This window comes from Entelurus aequoreus, linkage group LG15 (genome assembly GCF_033978785.1).
Source record: "Entelurus aequoreus isolate RoL-2023_Sb linkage group LG15, RoL_Eaeq_v1.1, whole genome shotgun sequence".
Taxonomy (NCBI): Eukaryota; Metazoa; Chordata; class Actinopteri; order Syngnathiformes; family Syngnathidae; genus Entelurus; species Entelurus aequoreus.
This window is the reverse complement of record NC_084745.1, coordinates 39718873-39740553: the sequence shown is the minus strand read 5'-3', so window position 1 is coordinate 39740553 and position 21681 is coordinate 39718873. Positions and strand designations below refer to the sequence as shown.

Genomic DNA, 21681 nt, shown 5'->3' with positions numbered 1-21681 from the left:
CCAAGCCACGTGTTACATCAACGTGGCTTCATAGTAAAAGAGTACTAGACTGGCCTGCCTGTAGTCCAGACCTGTCTCCCATTGAAAATGTGTGGCGCATTATGAAGCCTAAAATACCACAACGGAGACCCCCGGACTGTTGAACAACTTAAGCTGTACATCAAGCAAGAATGGGAAAGAATTCCACCTGAAAAGCTTAAAAAATGTATCTCCTCAGTTCCCAAACGTTTACTGAGTGTTGTTAAAAGGAAAGGCCATGTAACACAGTGGTGAACATGCCCTTTCCCAACTACTTTGGCACGTGTTGCAGCCATGAAATTCTAAGTTAATTATTATTTGCAAAAAAAAAATTAAGTTTATGAGTTTGAACATCAAATATCTTGTCTTTGTAGTGCATTCAATTGAATATGGGTTGAAAAGGATTTGCAAATCATTGTATTCCGTTTATATTTACATCTCACACAATTTCCCAACTCATATGGAAACGGGGTTTGTATATGAATATACATATATATGAATATACGGCACCCCTAAAATACATAAAGAAGACGTTCCACACCGCCCAATTGTTGACAGTATAGGCTCAGTCACATACAACCTTTCGAAAGCCCTAGTCGAGATAATAAAACCTCTCCTAGGCCAGACAAAGCAACACTGCAAAAACTCAAAGCAGCTGGCACAATAATTAAGCACTGTAAAAGTAGAATCAGACGAGATACTCATATCCCACGACGTAGTCTCCCTATTCACAAAAACACCAGTGGACGTCAAAATAAACATAGTACAGAACCGCCTGCAAGCAGACTCAACACTCCGCAAACGAACAAACCTAACAGTTGAAGACAGTCCAGTTGTTATCCTTCGTAGCCAAGTCTACATATTTCCTGTTCAGAGGGACCATATACAGACAGAAGGAGGGTTTTGCCATGGGGGACCCCCTCTCAGCCATCATGAGTGGTTTCTTCATGGAGGACTTGGAGGCCAAAGCCATAGCCACCGCTCCCGAAAGATGTAGACTGTCCCTCTGTAGGTGCTATGTGGACGACATCCTGGAGAAGATTGAGACCGGCCACACACAAAGACTCACAGACCACTTAAACACCATAGACGAGACGGGAAACATAAAGTTCACTCGTGAGGAGGAATAGCACAGATCCATCGCATTCCTGGACATGAAAATCCACCACATTTACGATGGAAGCATCAAGATAACAACATACAGAAAACCCACACACACGGATCAATATATGGATGTATGGACATCAGCCTGTAACTACCCAAACTTTGCCATAAACAGAGGCAAACGAGAGGTCCACAGGAACAACAAGGAGGGAAAAAAGAAGAAAGGTTCTAGGCCTGAGAACCTGGGCATGGTCACCCTCCCATACGTCAGGGGCGTCACAGAACGCATACAGCGAGCGATGAGGAAACACCGCATCAGCACACCAGTGAAGCCGCACATCAAACTTCGCCACATCCTAGTACACCCTAAGGATCAGATCCCCCCCTGAGAAAAAGTGTGATGTGATGTATGAGATCCCTTGCCTAACATGCAATAAAACATACATAGTAGAGATGTCCGATAATATCGGACTGCCGATATTATCGGCCGATAAATGCTTTAAAATGTAATATCGGAAATTATCGGTATCGGTTTCAAAATTATCGGTTTCTGTTTCAAAAAGTAAAATGTATGACTTTTTAAAACGTCACTGTGTACACGGACGTAGGGAGAAGTAAAACCTTTGCGTGCCGGCCCAGTCACGTAATATCTACAGCTTTTCACACACACAAGTGAATGCAAGGCAGACTTGTTCAACAGCCATACAGGTCACACTGAGGGTGTCCGTATAAACAACTTTAACACTGTTACAAATATGCGCCACACTGTGAACCCACACCAAACAAGAATGACAAACACATTTCGGGAGAACATCCGCACCGTAACACAACATAAACACAATAGAACAAATACCCAGAACCCCTTGCAGCACTAACTCTTCCGGGACGCTACAATATACACCCCCCGCTATCCCCCCACCTCAACCTCCTCATGCTCTCTCAGAGAGAGCTTGTCCCAAATTCCAAGCTGCTGTTTTGAGGCATGTTAATAAAAATAATGCACTTTGTGACTTCAATAATAAATATGGCAGTGCCATGTTGGCATTTTTTTCCATAACTTGAGTTGATTTATTTTGGAAAACCTTGTTACATTGTTTAATGCATTCAGTGGGGCATCACAACAAAATTAGGCATAATAATGTGTTAATTCCACGACTGTATATATCAGTATCGGTTGATATCGGAATCGGTAATTAAGAGTTGGACAATATCGGAATATCGGATATCGGCAAAAAAGCCATTATCGGACATCTCTAATACATAGGAGAGACAGGTCGACATGTCAGCACACAAAAAAGGAACACCAGAAAGAATGTGAAAAGGAAACATCTGGAACGCTCACCCATGCAACGAGAATGAAAGCAACGCAGGAAAATCTAAAATCAGCCATTTCACACCACTGCAAGAAGGAAAACCATCTAATGAACTGGGAGGCAGCAAAGGTCATTAGAATGGAAAGCAGCAACTTCCATCGGTGGATCAAAGAGGCGGTTGAAATCAGGAAGCGGGCCCCAAAGACTGTCAACAGGGACAAAGGAGCCTACCAACTATCCCACACCTGGGACAAGGTTGCCGAAACTTGTCAGGTAAAAAACTTTACCTTACTAGCCTATATAAATCAACCATTTATAAATTACTTTTTGGTGAAGTAACAAGTAACCATAATTAATGATTTATTTAAAGTAATCTTCAGAACACAGCCTGTCACCCAGCATCATGAAGCAGTTGGCAGTTTGGTGTTCCTGGCTAAAATCGTTGTATGTATGTCCTATAATAATGTTAACCTATAAAAACACCATTGTTAAAGGTTAATTATGTTCATGTTGCTGCTGATGTTTAAACTTGTCCTCTGAAACCAGGGCACTTTATTTCACATTTTGTTTTTCTGTGTTTTTGTTAGCTGAAGAATTGAGCATAGCTAATTGTTTTTTAAAGAAGATTAGAGATTGACTTTTGTTATATTATTTTGAAGGCATTTTCTTTTTTTATTATCTCAAAACACCTCTTAAGTTGGGATCTTAAAATGCAAAACATACTTTTCTTACTTGTTGGTACCTGTTTCTGTGTATTCGGGATCCCTATCCGTCCCGAAAATGTTAAACCAAGGATTGGTGGAGATACTGTATATACAAAACCCAAAATCAGTGAATTTGGCACGTTGTGTAATTCGTAAATAAAAACAAAATACAATGATTTGCAAATCTTTTTCAACTTATATTCAATTGAATATACTGCAAAGACAAGATATTTAATGTTCGAACTGAGAAATTTATTTATTTTTTTTTTGCAAATAATCATTAACTTAGAATTTAATGGCAGCAACACATTGCAAAAAAGTTGGCGAAAGGACATTTTTACCACTGTGTTACATGGCCTTTCCTTTTAACAACACTCAGTAAACGTTCGGGAACTGAGGAGACCAAATTTTTAAGCTTTTCAGGTGGTATTCTTTCCCATTCTTGCTTGATGTACAGCTTAAGTTGTTCAACAGTCCGGGGTTCTCCATTGTGGTATTTTACGCTTCATAATGCGCCACACATTTTCAATGGGAGACAGGTCTGGACTACAGGCAGGCCATTCTAGTACCCGCACTCTTTTACTATGAAGCCGCACTGTTGTAACACGTGTCTTGGCATTGTCTTGCTGAAATAAGCAGTGGCGTCCATGATAACGTTGCTTGGATGGCAACATAGGTTGCTCTAAAACCTGTATGTACCTTTCAGCATTATTGGTGCCCTCACAGATGTGTAAGTTACCCATGCCTTGGGCACTAATACACCCCCATACCATCACAGATACTGGCTTTTGAACTTTGCGCCTATAACAATCCGGATGGTTCTTTTCCTCTTTGTTCCGGAGGACACAACGTCCACAGTTTCCAAAAACAATTTGAAATGTGGACTCGTCAGACACTTTTCCACTCTGCATCAGTCCATCTTAGATGAGCGCGGGCCCAGCGAAACCAGCAGCGTTTCTGGGTGTTGTTGATAAATGGCTTTCGCTTTGCATTGTAGAGTTTTACCTTGCACTTACAGATGTAGCGACGAACTGTAGTTACTGACAGTGGTTTTCTGAAGTGTTCCTGAGCCCATGTGGCGTTATCCTTTACACATTGATGTCGGTTTTTGATGCAGTACCGCCTGAGGGAGCCAAGGTCACGGGCATTCAATGTTACATGCAGTGATTTCTCCAGATTCTCTAAACCTTTTGATGATATTACGGACCGTAGATGGGGAAATCCCTGAATTCCTTGCAATAGCTCGTTGAGAAATGTTGTTCTTAAACTTTTTACTACAATTTGCTCACGCATTTGTTCCCAAAGAGGTGACCCTCGCCCAATCTTTGTTTGTAAATGACTGAGCATTTCATGGAAGCTGCTTTTATACCCAATCATGGCACCCACCTGTTCCCAATTAGCCTGTTCACCTGTGGGATGTTCCAAATAAGTGTTTGATGAGCATTCCTCAACTTTCTCAGTCTTTTTTGCCACTTGTGCCAGCTTTTTTGAAACATGTTGCAAGCATCAAATTCCAAATGAGCTAATATTTGCAAAAAATAACGTTTTCTAGTTTGTATGTTAAGTATATTGTCTTTGCAGTCTATTCAATTGAATATAGGTTGAAAAGGATTTGCAAATCATTGTATTTTGTTTTTATTTACGATTTACACAACGTCCCAACTTCACTGGTTTTGGGGTTTGTAGTTTTGTCAACGGATATTTCTATTTATGGGTTAGTTTATGGGTCAAAATATATATGTATATGAGTTTGGATCCATATCGCCCAGCCCTACACTCGTGTTCGCGATAGAAAGAGCGCAGTTTAGTGATGTTCTGTGTTTAATTGAGCGTTACAGTAGGCCTTATGATGGCATTGTGTTTATATGTATGAGTGCACATGTGTACATTGTTTGAGTGTCAATAATGAAATTGTGATATTGAAGACATTTCTTATTGCTTCTAAATTTTTTCTGTGCTAAAAAAATGTTCTGTACTACTTATTTTTTTGATTTAGTATTGCAGGTGCTACAAGTGAGAAAAAACTTGTAGCACTGTACAGCACTGATTTAAGATAAAAAATAAATCATACAGAAGGTAAGGTTCTATTTTTGCTTCCTACCTGTGAGAATTCTGCATGTGACTGAAACATTAGGGAGTCGGACTATCCAGCACTAGCTGCAGTGTGCATAAACAACCACCAGGCAACATCTGTGAGCAGATCTTAGATCGTAGATCTCAGATCTGTATCGTCTTTTTCTCTTTCGGTCTTATCAGGTTGGTAGCGTATTCTTCACGCAAGTTTTGAGTGAGGGATGAGGCCAGACGCACTGTATTTTATTAGATTTGTGGAAATCTCATGCTTTGTGGGGTTAGGGTTACAAAAACACTTGAAATACTGATTACAAACTCATCGAATCATAAGCTGATGTGATGTTCATGAAAAAAATAAGCCCTAAAAACAGCGCAACTTTTGAAAATGCGACTGCAAAATGAGGAATTTTAGGCCGCGACAATCACAAAAGCTGGTGGAACCTGGATGGACTGAGAATGTCTGCTTTACCAAATGACTCACTATGATGAAACTATGCCCTGATGATAAAATGGAGGAACAACTCCCAACGTGAATGTATGATAAATAAAATGTAAAGGTTGTGAAATACAACTACTGTACATGACTTATGTGACCACACGTTACAAAGTGTCGTAATTTCAAGCACTGAATCCGTCAAATCACAAACTGTTGTCTTGTTATTGAAAATAAAACACCCTTACAACGTTGCAACTTTGTGGAAAAAGCTCCCGCAAAGTCAAGAATATTAGGATGCAACAATTACCAAAATAAATCCTAACCAAAAATCCTAATTTAATTTATTGACTCTAGAGCAACCAATTTTAGCACTTCCATTGTACAGTACAATACAAACACAACACAAAATACTAATTTGTGATGGTGCTGTAATGCAGAGCAAAGTATTTTTTGTAGGGGCTTACAGTGGCCTTGAAAATAATAATTCATAAAATAATAAAACAGTCATCCATCGTCACATCGCGCTTCGGAATCACTCTCTCTAAGATTTTTTGGTTGACATTTTTAAACATGTTTTGTTGACAAACTTAAGCATTTTTAAGTATAAAAAAATTATAAATTAACTAAAAATATCAATAATCAGAGCTCTGTTCAGTATTGTGGGCACTGTTTGGTTACCATAGTGGATTGAAGGAGTGTAAAGGTGGGTGTTCTCACATGTCAACTCTCATAATGTAAAAAAAAACCTTTAGAAGGTTATAAACAAGTTTTACTGCCCCAACTATGAAAATATCCATCCATCCATTTTCTACCACTTATCCCTTTCGAGGTCGCGGGGAGTGCTGGAGCCTATCTCAGCTACAATCGGACGGAAGGCGGGGTACACACTGGACAAGTCGCGACCTCATCGCAGGGCCAACACAGATAGACAGACAACATTCACACTCACATTCACACACTAGGGCCAATTTAGTGTTGCCAATCAACCTATCCCCAGGTGCATGTCTTTGGAGGTGGGAGGAAGCCGGAGTACCCGGAGGGAACCCTCGCAGTCACGGGGAGAACATGCAAACTCCACACAGAAAGATCCCGACCACGCAGTCTGATAGTTTATATATCAATGATGAAATCTTAACATTGCAACACATGCCAATACGGCCGGGTTAACTTTTAAAGTGACATTTAAAATTTCCCGGGAAATATCCGGCTGAAACGTCGCGGTATGATGACGTATGCGCGTGACGAAGTCAGAGTAACGGAAGTTATGGTACCCCGTAGAATCCTATACAAAAAGCTCTGTTTTCATTTCATAATTCCACAGTATTCTGAACATCTTTTGCAATTTTTTTAATGAACAATGAAGGCTGCAAAGAAGACAGTAGTAGGTGGGATCGGTGTATTAGCAGCGGACTACAGCAACACAACCAGGAGGACTTTGTTGGAGCACTAGCTGCGCTAGCCGCGCTAGCCGCGCTAGCCGCCGACCTCACCTTGACTTCCTACGTCTCCGGGCCGCCAAACGCATCGGGTGAAGTCCTTCGTCCTTCTGCCCATCGCTGGAACGCAGGTGAGCACGGGTGTTGATGAGCAAATGAGGGCTGGCTGGCGTAGGTGGCGAGCTAATGTTTTTAGCATAGCTTTGTGCGGTCCGGTTGCTAAGTTAGCTTCAATGGCGTCGTTAGCACAGCATTGTTAACCTTCGCCAGCCTGGAAAGCATTAACCGTGTATTTACATGTCCACGGTTTAATAGTATTGTTGATTTTCTATCTATCCTTCCAGTCAGGGGTTTATTTCTTTTGTTTCTATATGGAGTTAAAGCAAGATGCTATCACGTTAGCTCGTAGCTAAAGCATTTCGCCGATGTATTGTCGTGGAGATAAAAGGCACTGAATGTCCATTTTGCGTTCTTAACTCTCATTTTCAAGAGGGTATAGTATCCGAGGTGGTTTAAAATACAAATCTGTGATCCAAAATAGAAAAAGGAGAGAGTGTGGAATCCAATGAGCCAGCTTGTACCTAAGTTACGGTCAGAGCGAAAAAAGATACGTCCATCACTGCCTCTCAAGTCCTTCACTGTAACGTTCCTCATCTACGAATCTTTCTTACTCGCTCAAATTAATGGGGTAATCATCACTTTCTCGGTCCGAATCTCCCTCGCTCCATTGTGAACAATGTGGAATTGTGAGGAATCCTAGCTCCTGTGACGTCACGCTACTTCCGGTACAGGCAAGGCTTTTTTTTATCAGCGAGCAAAAGTTGCGAACTTTATCGTCGATTTTCTCTACTAAATCCTTTCAGCAAAAATATGGCAATATCGCGAAATGATCAAGTATGACACATAGAATGGATCTGCTATTCTCGTTTACATAAAAAAAAATAATTTCAGTAGGCCTTTAATTGTATTAAATCATATTAATTATTTGATTTTAATCATATAGTTTATATAATAGCAACACTATTAGCATTATACACATGAAAGCTGTATACATTATTTTAATTAGGAATTATATAAATTATCCATTTCAACATTTTAATTTCATCTATTTAATCAATTTGTTTTCATAAACTCTGCTTCTTCCTACTCCTTTTGTTTTCATAAACTATGCCTATTCATACTCCTTTTCTGACATATGTGCACGTAAACATGTAAAGTACTTTAGTGTGTGTTGTAAAGAAACCAAACCAAATTTACAATTCACATCAAGTCAATTATGTCGTCCTAAACTGGAGTGAAATAAACGTTTGCATGTAATTTGATAATTTTTTGTTTGTTTGTTTACCAGTTCTGGTGTTTTTCCTTTCAGCTTGTTCTTGGAAAAAAAAGTAAATATGAATTCCGCTCACCCTTTTCCCGTCACTTCTTGCAGTCCAAGCAGGGTCAGCAGCAGAGCCTCCATCATCCAGCTGTGCATGTTTGGGCTCAGATGACTTTTGTGGGGGAGGAAAAACAATAATCCATAAATACCAGCTAATTACCAATGCAAAAATGGGGTAAAAAAAAAAATATATATATATATATATGTATCACAAAAAATTGTTATACAAACTGGAAAAACACTTGGAAAGCGCTGACCTCTGCTCAGTCCTATTTCTCAGTAGTAAATAATCCTTAAAAAAAAAAAAAAAACTTGAATCCACACGATCATGCTGATCATCCACAAAATCGAATTACTTGTTCCTAGGACCACATAATCCTAGCTGATCTAGTAATAATAATAATAATAATAGAAATAGTACACTTTGGGCCTGATTTACCAAGATCCAAAGACTACGTGGTAAACAGCGTGTGCAATCTAAAAAATTGTGTGTACTATCAGTGGGCGTGTTGTTTGCAATCTACTAACTCTGCGTGTACAATTTTAAAGTGGCGCATACTGCCTTTTTTAAGTGAGGATAATGTGTGTACTATACAAGACATCACCACAGAGATACTCTGTTACTTCACATCCATGTTATCATGCCCCCTCCCTGTGGTGTTTTGCTATGTTTTCATACATGCAGGAGATACTACCACTTTTTACGGGCATTTTAGAAGCAATCGTACAATGCATCTACGTTAAAACCATTTTTTTCTACCGCTGAAGTTGCGCTCATTGAAGAGAGGCTGCACTTACTCTGCTTAAGATGCAAAAAAATGCATACTTTAAAGAATTGTTTGTTTTTTTCCATAAGAAATATTCTAATAATATATATTATATGCGAAATAAACAAACATTAAAATAATATTAAATGGCACCAAAACGCATATATTGAAATCATTTTAATAAGTCCTTAAATCATCTCGCAGCTATACAATTATACAATAACGTTGCTGAATAGACGGTATGTTTTCTTTATTTCTGACCGTCCAAAATGTTTACACACCAAATTAGGATGGAGGATTCTCGTCTGTCCATTGTCTGTCTGTGCAGCGCGAGCACTGATCCTGCAGCCGTGTTTGGAACTCTCACTTTGCACGTCCTTCTGAAACATGCTAAATAAAATCCAAAATAGAGCTCGCAAAACTGTGATGAATGTTGATAAATCACATTGCGCGTGTTAAATAATTATATTTGCATCTTTTTCAGATTTCTCAGTATTGTGGCCGATTTGAGGATCAGCATATATTTTGCACATTAATGAAGAAGAGACGCAAAATGGATTACACGCCTTAATCTACTTTGCACATGTTTAGTAGATCAGCTTTGTGTGTGCTGTTAGGTGTGTGCGTGTTTTAGTACACGCAAACTTTTTGTAAATCCGGCCCTTTGTCACATACGATACAGTATAAGAGAGGTTATTTTTTCTAAATTAAAAACAATATATTGGTAGATCATTTCAATTGTTTCCATTTGTTGTTGGAACTCTCTCAAAATAAATGTGCATTAATGTATTTTTTCCATTAAAAAAATCTGATAATACTCATATTAAACTACTTAAAATGTGTTTTCATCCATCTTTATTCCAATGTATTTCATTTTTGTTCAAGGCTTCTAAGCTTAAGATGACTGAGTTGAGTAATAGTACTGAAAGTAATAGGAATGAGTTTATTTTAAGCATATAATTAAATATAACCCCATGATATTGAGTGTGAATGTTTCTGTCTATCTGTGTTGGCCCTGTGATGAGGTGGCGACATGTCCAGGGTGTACCCCGCCTCCCGCCCGTATGCAGCTGGGATAGGCTCCAGCTCCCCCACATGATCCCGAGAGGGACAAGCGGTAGAAAATGGATGGATGGATATTTATGGTAATAGCATTTTGACACTGAGCACATTACAGTACAGCAACATAACTATTTATTTTAAAAATCAATATATAACTTAGAAAATAATGTACATAAAAATAATGTGTTGAGATTTGAACCCCCAGTAATAGCCGGAATTTGATGGATTATACATGGAAGTACTTTTGTTCTTTCCATCTCCAGCAGAGGACATCAATGATGCAACGTCCTGTGGATCATGTGACTTGAGTATTACACATTTTTCACATGTGTTGGATCAGTGGTACGCAGGTTCCATCTCGTCGTACGCCAAAGAATACCTTAATTAAATATTCAAACACAGTGTTACTGTTCAAACTGTGCATAATGTTACAGTGGCCAAAAATATCAAATGTACTTGTTAATAAAAACCTCTGCCTTGTTTTTCATGAATACTTAGGCCTACCACAGTATTTTAATGTTGGTCGTTATGGTAGTACTTGGAGAGTCAAGTGTTTTCTGAGGTGGTACATGATCAAAACATTTTGGGGAATCACCGTGTTAGTAGTGTAACAGGACTTTGTGACAACACCACTATAGTGTACATTTTATTTGAATTTTTAAGAAAATAAAGTTAAAGTGGAGTTGGGATAACACAAATGTGTAAAAAATATAACATTTCTGGATGATTTAAAGTTATATTTTCTTGTAAAATGTAATTTTTGGAAGCGGGGGATGAACAACAAATGTTATTTATGCAGTATTTTCTGTAATTATTTATTTTTTACATTGTATGAAATATGTAAGCAGATCAATGTGCAGAACACTTTGTTAAACAACTATTTTACGACAGTATTTATTATCAATGTGTTTTGTAGGAATTAATTTGTTTCTCTTTTTTTTTTTTACAAATAATATTAAAATGGTTGATTTTAAAATTTTCATTGGATAAAGTTTGGGCACCCCTGTATTAGATATTAACTGTTCAGTAATATCATCATAAATTATTTTTCACATTGTAGCCGCTAAAAGTTTAATAATCTCACTTTAATGAAACTTCTTGCTGTTGTAATGAAAAAAAAGAGTGCTTACCTTCACAATGCTTGAAAGAATTGTGTTCCCATAAAAAGTATTTCAGTAAGTCACAGTTATGAATATTTTCTTCTCCAAATTATGGTTATGCAACCTGCAGTAAAAAGATGCTTGAACTATTTATTGAGGGAGTAAAACTTGTCTTTTAAATGGGGGTTGACTTAGGAAGTACAGAAGCATCTGAGACAGCTCCTATTGGGTCGCAATCGAACGTCCCAGCTGGACGACGAGGAATTGGTCGTCGACTCTTTGATGGACGCGTCCTGTGACGTCCCAGAATCCAACAGTGCAGGTGGTGGTGGTCGGGGGGAGGTCAGAATAAAGAGATGTTTGTCTAAGACTAATCCTGTAAAGAGGAGCATTTCGGGAAGGGTGAGGGGGCGTTTTATTGAATGGAGCTTGCTCAGCAGGCGTGGGGAGCCAAAGCTTCTCCAATTTTCTGTGTGACTTCTTGACCTAGGCCCAAACACAGCTGTCACCATGCTACACCTTATTTTGGAGGACCAGAGCAAAAAAGATACTGTTGTCACAGTGATGAACTTGAAGGATGGAAGAAAGATAGAATTGACTGCTGGGTCACTAAAGTCATGGTCACTTTGTTTGGAGTCCTCGTTCATCCATCATAAACCATATTATTAACAATTATAAACAATACATACCGGCAATGTTGTTGGAAGATGCTACTCTTCCACTAGATGGCACTGTTTATAATGTACTAAATGCTCTATATACTGTACTGTACTGCCATTTAACCAATAGGAGATTTGGTGACCAACAAGCTAGCTTATTTCCAAAAGTTATTAATTTTTTACCATTAATGTTTTTTTGTTTTTTAAATCCAATTAACTATTGTAATTATTTGTGTCAATTAATTCAAATCCCTCCATCCATCATCTTCTGCTTGTCCGGGGTCGGGTCGTGGGGGGAGCAGCCTAAGTAGAAAAACTCAGACTTCCATCTCCAGCTCCTCTCAAGACGTTCCCAGGGCAGAAGGTAGACTTAAGCTGTGTCCCAATTCAGGGTCTGCATCCTTCGAAGGGCGAATTTGAAGGCCGCTTACGTCACAACGCTGCGCGAAGGCTGTCCCAATTCATTCAAATTCGAAGGCTCCTCCAAATGCAGCCGACGAATGCGCCCTCCTTTTTCCTGTATTCGGAGGATGCACCGCGACTATCCTTCGTGGCCTCCCATATCCCAAGATACTGTGCGTGCCTTTGTTCAACCCGGATCTTTTTGACGATGGCGGCAAATACAAGCAGCGGCAGCGAATACACTTTCAAATCTAAGTATCCTCCACAGGCTAGACTGTCCCATTTAACAACGGGTGATGCATCCTTAGGAGGTGCCTCCGAAGGTCCAGCCTTCTGAGGCTGCGTGGGCCGGGTCTTCCGAAGGATGCAGACCCTGAATTGGGACACAGCTATAGTCTCCATAATGTGTCCTAGGTCTTCCCATTGGCCTCCTACCAGTCGGATGTGCCCTGAATCCCTCCCCAAGGCAACGTCCAGGGTCATCCTGACCAGATGCCAGAACGTCCTCATTTGGCTCCTCAATGTGGAGCAACCTCCACTTTACTCCCAAGCTTTTTCCGAATGACCTTACCCTATGTCTAATGGATAGCCCCGCCACCCTACAGTGGAAACTAATTTCGGCAACTTGTAACTGTGATCTTGATCAACCACAAAAAGCTTTTACTTCTGGCTCAGCTCTCTCTTGACCAACGTTCCCTCTAAGGTGCGCGCCTGTGCAATTGCGCACTGCTCAAGCGTCCTCTGCGCACGGCAAATCTATGCCACGCACAAAATCAAATAAAAAAATAAGCGTATAACAATTTTCGACACGGATCATAAAGGGAGCGTACCATTTTGGTGGTCCGATATGTCACATTACTGGAGCACTCCCCACAGGAATTCCCTCGAGACACGGTCGAATGGTTTCTCCAAGTCCACAAAAGACATGTTGGGAAAATTCCCAAGCACCCTCAAGGACCCTGCTGAGAGTATAGAGCTGGTCCATAGTTCCATGATCAGGATGAAAACCGCACTGATTCTCCTAAATTTGAGGTTCGACTATCTGGTGGACCCTTCTTGCAGTACACCTAACCAGACCTTACAAGGGAGTTTGAGGAATGTGATCCCAAAAAAAATGGGAACCAGCCCCCCGGTCCGCCATTCCAGAGGCACAGCGTACTCACTATCAGTGCCAATGTGAGCATTGAGTTATCCCAGCAGAACAAGGGGATTACTCGAAGGAGCACTCATTATTATTCTCTCTAGGGAATTTAGAAAGTACAGATTCTCTGAAATGCTTTTTGGCGCACAGGCTCTAACAACAGTCAGGTCCTGTCCCCTCACTTGGAGGCTGTAGGAAACTACCCTCTCAGCTACTGGTTTGAACTCCAAGGTACAGACTGTGCTGTAGGGCAACAAGTATTGCCAACCATGCCCGCCACATCTCACTGCTTGTAACACCAGAGTGCAAGAGAGTTCAACCTCTCTCCTGGTTCCACGGCCCTTGATGGCATCAAGGTGAGTCTAACTATGTCTAGCTGGAACTTCTCTACCTCGGACACCAGCTTGGACTTAATCCCTTTTATAGAGGTGACATTCCGCGTCCCAAGAGCTAACTTCTCCAGCCATGCATTCAACAGCTAAAGTCCCTGCTTCGGTTGACATCCAACTCCCGTTTGGCCCCTCCAATGAGTGGTGAGCCCATTGGAGGGCGACATTTGTTGCCTCAATACTATGCCCACCCCATGGGTGCCAGCCCGGCCACTAGGCGTTCACCATTAAGCCCTACTGTACCTCCAGGCCTGGCTCCAGAGGGTGGCCCCATTGGACATGTTTGTGTCTCTTCCAAGACTTTAAGATGGGATCTTTTAAGCTCCTCTTTGTTTGGTACCTCACCTAGGACCTGTTGTCCTAGCAGACCCTACCAGGGGCATTGATGCCCCCGACAACTTGGATCCTAGGGTCTTTGGGACATTCAAACTCCTGTACCATGATAAGCTGGTAGTTTAGAGAGGAGATATATATTATTCAACTCTTCAATATACAGCAAGGGTGTCAAAGTAATTTTAGCTCAGGGGCCACATGGAGGAAAATCTATTCCCACGTGGGGCGGACTAATAAAATAAAGGCATAATAATTTAAAAATAACTTCAAAATTTTGTTTTTGTTTTACTTTGGCCAAAAATAGAACAAGCACCTTCTTAAAATGTACATATTACAACTAATCCTCTTGTCAAAACCTTCAAGTTAGTAGAAAATTCTGAGAAAAAAATTGGTTTCGTTTCAAAAACACCATGGAGAACACAATGAACTTAGACTTTGTCCCATTAAACATTAAGTACTTCCTGTTCAACATTCTAATGTTGGCAGTTCACCATTAAAGATGTGTTTGGAAAAGCAATCAAGTGTGTCCTCAAACCGCCACATTAGTGAAATCCACAACACCATCGTCATTCAAATATTACTATTATAATCAAAACAATTGTCAAAATGACACCATCACAGCCGAATTAAAGGTAACATAACTACAAACTTAACCAATGTGAACATGCTAGATTTAAGCATAAAATACAATGGAACAAACAACAAATGTAGAAATAAATGTTTACAATGGACTTCAGTGTGCACATTGTGCCGTCAACCAATTGCGAGCGCTGCACGGAACAACTCCAAAAATTATGGTCATGTTGACATAAGTCTTTGCATCTTACCGTTTCGGGTAAGTGGGTAATTTACAATTAAAGAAGGTATTGTGTGTCGCAACAGCATTAGTCTGCCGCCAGCTGCCACAGGAGCAGTTGATTGTTTGCACCTGCGCTGAGTGGAGTAGCGGCAGCCAATCCACAGGGCGCTTAAAGTCAGCTGACATGTCATCTTAAACAGAGTGATGAGTGACGTGAGTTACACTAGAATTGCTATTGTGACATCCAGTGGACAGATTTAGAACAGCAGTTTCTTTCATTAAAAAATTGCAGCTCATTTTTATACTTAGTAAACTCAATTTGCGGGCCGGATTAAACCTGTTCGCCGTTTGACACCCCTGATATACAGTTACTATATACTGTTACTATGTTACTTCTCTGAAAATCATTGAAAATAATTTGGCAAATTAACACTATGAACTTTTAGCCTTAAAATTATCTGAAGTGAAGTATTTGTCACTATTTGACACTCATAATTTTCAATTATTTAGAGTTGCAGTAATTTATGTTCTTTATCCAATTCAAAGTACACTTGTGGTATAAAACAAACATTGTTTTCAAATAAGAAATGCATTTACTATAAACAATGTTATATGACACATATTTGACATGAATTAGTATTTTTTTTAAAAGACACATTAGAAATGTGTTATATTGGTCTGTAAGATATCAACCATCATTTTACTTTTAATTACAAGAAGGTCTGGGTGTTAAATATAAAACATTATTTTGCAGTTTGTCAACTACTTAATACATTTAATACACAGAGTGTTTATAAATGATTAAGCAGCTTATAGAGACGTTGATAAGAGTATTTTATTACTGTTCTTGATGGATCTATTTAGGGGAAAGATCAGGTCAGACTCTAGTTTAGCATTCATACAAATTTCAAATTTTGTATTCACAATAATGAAGTACAAATTATAACTTTGCCACACAATAGATGTGAGTACTGCAGTTTTCCTAGTATGTCTGACTAGTTGTATTAAGTATTCCGTACTGAGGAACTTCTTTAGTCCAAACAAGATACTTTGACGTCTAATTTGTTCATTGAAAACTATTTTCCACAGTAAGTAATGGAAACTGAAGGAAATTGTTGAGACGTTAAACCTTCACCTAATTAAATGTGCATGCAATATAAGTAACCTTTAAACAATAACTGTTAAACAAGTTAACCATTAACTGAGAGTATTACAAGAAAATGTAATATTTCACCCAATCACAGCCTGGAAATAAAATTTCTAAATGCAGGATAAAATAAAAATTTTACTCAGCAAAGTGTCCTGTACATTGATCTGATTGCATATTTGTTAATGTAAAAGATTAATTCAAATTATCTTGAACACTGAAAAAATGACAGTTGTTACCTTAGCCTGATTCCTAAAATTAAACTTTATTATGAAATATAATAATTTAAATCCTTTACCAATTTTGTTTTTTTTAACATGTTAACGTTGTGCCTTGTCACACCTATACTTTAATTGCATTTTATAAATAAATAAAAAAACATACATTTAGTTTAAATGTACACTCTAGGGGTGTTGTCAGTCACTCTGTCATGTTACCATAATACCTTTTTAACCCCTCCAAAACATGGGCCACAGGAAGTTGCAAAGTTTGTTCACTCATTTATTTTGATGTATATTTCATCGTATTTACACTATGATTGGAGGTTCAAATCTACTCTACTGTACTCGTTATTGTTGTTGGGGGTTTTTTAATACACTTTTTTGGATAAATCACTAATGTTTTTAGTATCAACATGTCATTAGCATAACTGTAATGTGGTTATATTTGATATATTTTGCCAATTATATGCTAAAAACTTACTCCTGTTACTTTCAGTCCTGTTACTACAATGACTGGAAAAAAAATGTTGCTCTTCTGTCTGCACGAGTCTACTTTTAGTGATTTTTGTTGTTCCATTCTTCACGCAGACAACAGAAACGCTGGATATGTTTGAAACAATGTTTTTTATATAAACGTCATTGAGCTGTCAGACATTCAAAGCACTTAATGAAACATGTTTAAATGTAGTGCATGTAAATACATTTTTCATGAGTTTTTGAATACCTTTACAACAAACAAAACATTGTTTTTATTACCAAGCAGGCTCCTGTAAGTCTCTATCAATTTGCATGAATTATGACTTTATCAGCCCTAATAACTTTTAACAATGAACCCGTTCTGTGTACTGAATGATCAGTCAATGCTAATGGTTAACTCTTGATCGTTTACAACACGCTCTTAACCAATCAGACACAATCTCTAAAAGAGGGGAAAAAAAGGTTAACCGATAATGAATATTGAATTGTTTGTTTTCAAAGAACACTTTTTGCTGCTGTTGACTGAAGACAATGCAGCGACGTGCTTGAAACACGACAACAAACTGCAGGTAAAATACATTCTAATATTTTTATAGTAGTAATTGACATTTACCTTTAATTGCTGCATGATGTACTGTTTTTGTTTTTTAAATGTGTACAGTTCTTTCCACATCCATTATAAATTTCTTGATTCCTTTTTTAATTACAAATCAGCACATTCTAAAATTACAATTAAGACAAAATAACAACAAAAGAAAAAAAAAGGCCTCACATAACTTAAAAACACATGTTGATACTAAGTAGGGGTTCTTAGAATAGTCAACTACAGTAATCTCTTGTTTATCACTGTTAATTGGTTTATTTATTAATGCTATTTATGGAGTACATTGGGAATAATTGAGAACAGGAAGTGAACAAAAGTGTTACCAATTGCTATGTAATCGAAAAAGAGTAGGATTAAAGAAGCTCAGCTTCTTCCTACTGCTTTTCGAACATGTTGTAATTGTATGCATGTTCTAAATAAACTCAAACCATAGCCATATGCTTATAATAATAAAATATTTAAATGCTTGACAACCCTACTTTAAATGGGTGATATAAAATTACAAATATCAAAATGGCTGCCAAATAATTGATTTTTGTCGTCGGTTCTCATGCAAAAACTGGATGCCCCTGATGTGTTGTCCAGTTGTAGTTTCCTTGAGATTCCAGAAAAATAACAGCACTGGAGTTATTTTTCTTTGTGGTAAAAGTCTAGGTTGATATACAGTATATGTTTTTTGTATTTTTTTGTTCAGGTAATGTTTTTGTCTCTATAATTGCCTTCTAGCAATGAGGCTTCTGTGTCTACTGCTTGTGGCGAGCTTGGCTGGCAGTAAAGCTTCCAGAACCAGAGAGTGGGCTCATCACGGCGCTCCCATGTTTGCTGACCTGTCAGTCCGTGAGATGAAGGCCGTGCGAGAGTACCTGCATGCCATTCCACACCTGGGACTCACCGATGTGGACAACATGTCTCTAAAGAAGAACAGCATTCTCATGATGGAGCTTCATGTTCCTAAGAAGCATGAAGCCTTGAGAGCTTTAGATCGTGGTCATGCCAAACCTCCACGACAAGCTCGTGTCGTTGTCCAGTTTGGGAACCAAACCAGACCGAACATCACAGAGTTTATCGTAAGTCCTCTGCCGTCTCCTAAATCTCACGAGGTCAAGAGGTTCAAAGGTGATCGACCAATCAGGTTTGAGTCCAGGCCAGTGACGGCTGTAGAAAGTCAGCACCTTGGAGTCATGGTTGAGAAGATCGCAATTAAAGCCCACAAGATTCTATTTGAGACCACAGGAGGGTTCATGTTCAAAATCAACTGTTCTGAACACTGCTTGATGTTTGTGGACATCGCCCCTAGAGGACTGTCTTCAGGTGAGAGAAGAAGCTGGATCATGATGGTCAAGTACATAGAAGGACATTACATCCACCCCATCGGTTTTGAGTTCCTGGTCAACCATAAAGACCTGGATCCAAACCTTTGGATGGTAGAGAAGGTTTGGTACAACAGCAAGTACTTTGACAGTGTGGAAGAGTTGGTTGAGAAGTACGAATCAGGAGCTGTCGAGAAGGTTACGCTTCCTCCTCATGATGATGAAGACCTCTACTCCACCTTCACTCCACGTAGTCCAAGCAGCACCAACACCCAAGGACCAAAAGTGGTGGAGCCTCAGGGGCACCGCTATCACATTGATGGCAACTTTGTTGAATACGCCGGCTGGTCGTTTGCTTACGGTGTTCGTTCCTCAGCAGGACTTCAGGTGTTCGATCTCCGTTTCAATGGAGAAAGGATCGCCTACGAGGTCAGCCTGCAAGAAGCTATTGCTTTCTATTCTGGTCACACTCCAGCTGCAATGCAAACTAAGTACATAGACGCCGGTTGGGCGATGGGAACCTTAGCTTTTGAACTGGCGCCTGGAATTGACTGTCCAGAAATATCAACCTTTGTTGACCTTCATCACTTCTACGACTCCAACAAACCAGTGCTATTCAAAAATGCTCTTTGTGTCTTTGAGACCACCACAGCTTTGCCTTTGAGAAGACACTTTGACGACAATTTAAGGGGAGGTTATACGTTCTACGGAGGGCTGGACAGCACAGTGTTAGTCTTACGGACAACGTCCACAGTTTACAACTACGATTACATCTGGGACTTCATCTTCTACCAAAATGGGGTCATGGAGGTCAAGGTCAGCGCGACAGGTTATATCCACGCCACCTTCTTCACCCCAGAAGGACTTCAGTACGGCAACAAAGTGTACGACTACGTCTTGGGGAACCTGCACACGCACCTCATCCACTACAAAGTGGACCTGGATGTTGCTGGTAAGAAGAAGCAATCTTACCAGATATTGTTCACATTTCATTCAGCTTAGAAGCAAAATCACACCAGCAGAGCAAGAATGTGCAAACGTTGATATTCTACTACATACATGATGTTTATGTTGTAAAACAAGGTATAAATAGTGTTATTTTTAATGAACACATTTGACTTTCAAAACATGGCAAATACCTTTTTGGAACACGCCCAATATACTTTTCATTTTGCAAACAAAAAAGAACACAAGTTAAGAAAATTGCATATTTATTCAACAAAAGAAAATAGCCTTCTTTTCAGCTTTGTGTTGTAGTTTATAATTGTATTAATATTAGCGTTATTAGTATTTAATATTTCAACTATCTTTCTATTTTTACAATATGGATGACAACTTTGAAAACATCTGCAATAATTGGTTATTCTCTTGAATAATTCAGGTTATTTTTATTCTCACAGGAAAAAACAGAAATAGAAATAACTGTCGTAATAATTTTATGAATGAGTTTTCAAATACATTTTGAAATACTTTTGGAAATAAGTTTAGCGACACTTTTAAAAAAATAATTTTAGTAATATTGTAATTGAACTATTTTTCTAAATGCCATATGTAATAATTTCTTGTGAGTCATCATGAAATGGCCCTGATATGTCAAAAGGGCAATAATAAATCATGTTCTTTTCCAATACTTCTATAACTGATAACAGGTCAGCCAGGATATGCTCATTTGAAAATTAGATTTACAGCCCCGAAATCTTATTGTTTTCATTTTGATGCCCCGCCCTCTACCGTTTGACCAATTAGAAAGTGCGTGAGCGTGTCACATCCAGGTTGTCAGTTACGCACTGCCCTCTTCGTCCGGCTACTGCCACTGGTAAAGTTACTAAACATGTCAGACCTTAGTAAATCTAAAAGGCGTCGTTAAAAATTCTCAAGTTATTCATGACAAAGCCAGGAACAAAACAAGGATTTGTATCGCGGATGCCTTTGAAAGATGGTGACGATTGAAGGCAGAGAAGAGTTTTTCATCTGACGCCAAACTTGCTAATTTTAATATGGGTAGTGTCAGGGCCTATTTCGTTCTCAATATGCTGATACACTGAGGAAATGCATTCCAACATTAGCACGGCTAATTGCGGTTTCTGGTACTGTATGTGCATCAGGCACATATGGGGTGGTATTTGCTTTGCTGAATATAATGCATTACATGTAGTGATTTTCTACTTTGTGTATTGACATGGTAGTAGGCTATATGATCTATGCGTAACGTGGGTTGGCTCATAGACTCGCACTCTGCACTAAAAGATGGTGCCGTGAGTACATGGAAGAGAATGCAGTGTGTCATGTTTGATGCAACATGGAGTTATGCTGAACGAAATGTGGCGGTAATTTTAATGTTGGCCTTGGATTGCCATCAAACTAGGACTATGCGATATATAATATATTATACATTATTATATATAATTATTTTGATGGTGGTCCGTGCGGTCAAACTAGACATTTTAGCAGGTTAAAGCCAACAATCTGTCCCGACTTCCGACGAAAATATTGTTGTGTAACCTTACTAATACATTTGGCTAATCGACATCTGTAAAATGTGGCATAATTACTTAGTAAACCATCTTGCAAGAAGCATACACAAGAGAAACCTACAACGTAGGACTCGTCAATTGCCATTCGAAGTTACTTCGAGTAGGATTCGGATTCGGCTGCGTATCTGGCAACCTCAGTCATGGAGAGTGGGAGGGGACTACAGAATTTTGACCGTGATTGCAGTACCATTTCTAGCCACATTACTACATATCCATCCATCCATTTTCCAACCGCCTTTCCCTTTCCCCCCCGGGGCTGCCTCCCGCCCAT

The 21681-nt window shown here is 39.1% G+C and overlaps 2 protein-coding genes across 6 annotated transcripts in view; one reads left to right on the top strand and one right to left on the bottom strand.

The window, feature by feature from the left end:
- sspo (SCO-spondin) overlaps positions 1–11470 on the bottom strand; it is a 343053-nt gene extending 331583 nt beyond the window's left edge. The window contains exons 1-2 of the mRNA XM_062021522.1: positions 11425–11470; positions 8494–8577 (exon numbers count right to left, since the gene is read on the bottom strand). Of these exons, the coding sequence (XP_061877506.1) occupies positions 8494–8561 (68 nt within the window). The 5' untranslated portion in view covers positions 8562–8577; positions 11425–11470. The remainder of the gene's footprint in view (positions 1–8493; positions 8578–11424) is intronic.
- aoc1 (amine oxidase copper containing 1) overlaps positions 1–21681 on the top strand; it is a 51637-nt gene that overhangs the window by 17247 nt on the left and 12709 nt on the right. For 3 of the 5 annotated variants that reach the window (XM_062021535.1, XM_062021536.1, XM_062021537.1), the window contains exons 3-5: positions 7012–7215; positions 17464–17531; positions 18293–19828. In XM_062021535.1, the coding sequence (XP_061877519.1) occupies positions 18295–19828 (1534 nt within the window). In that variant the 5' untranslated portion in view covers positions 7012–7215; positions 17464–17531; positions 18293–18294. The remainder of the gene's footprint in view (positions 1–7011; positions 7216–17463; positions 17532–18292; positions 19829–21681) is intronic. The other 2 variants (XM_062021534.1, XM_062021533.1) reach the window with 1 other exon arrangement.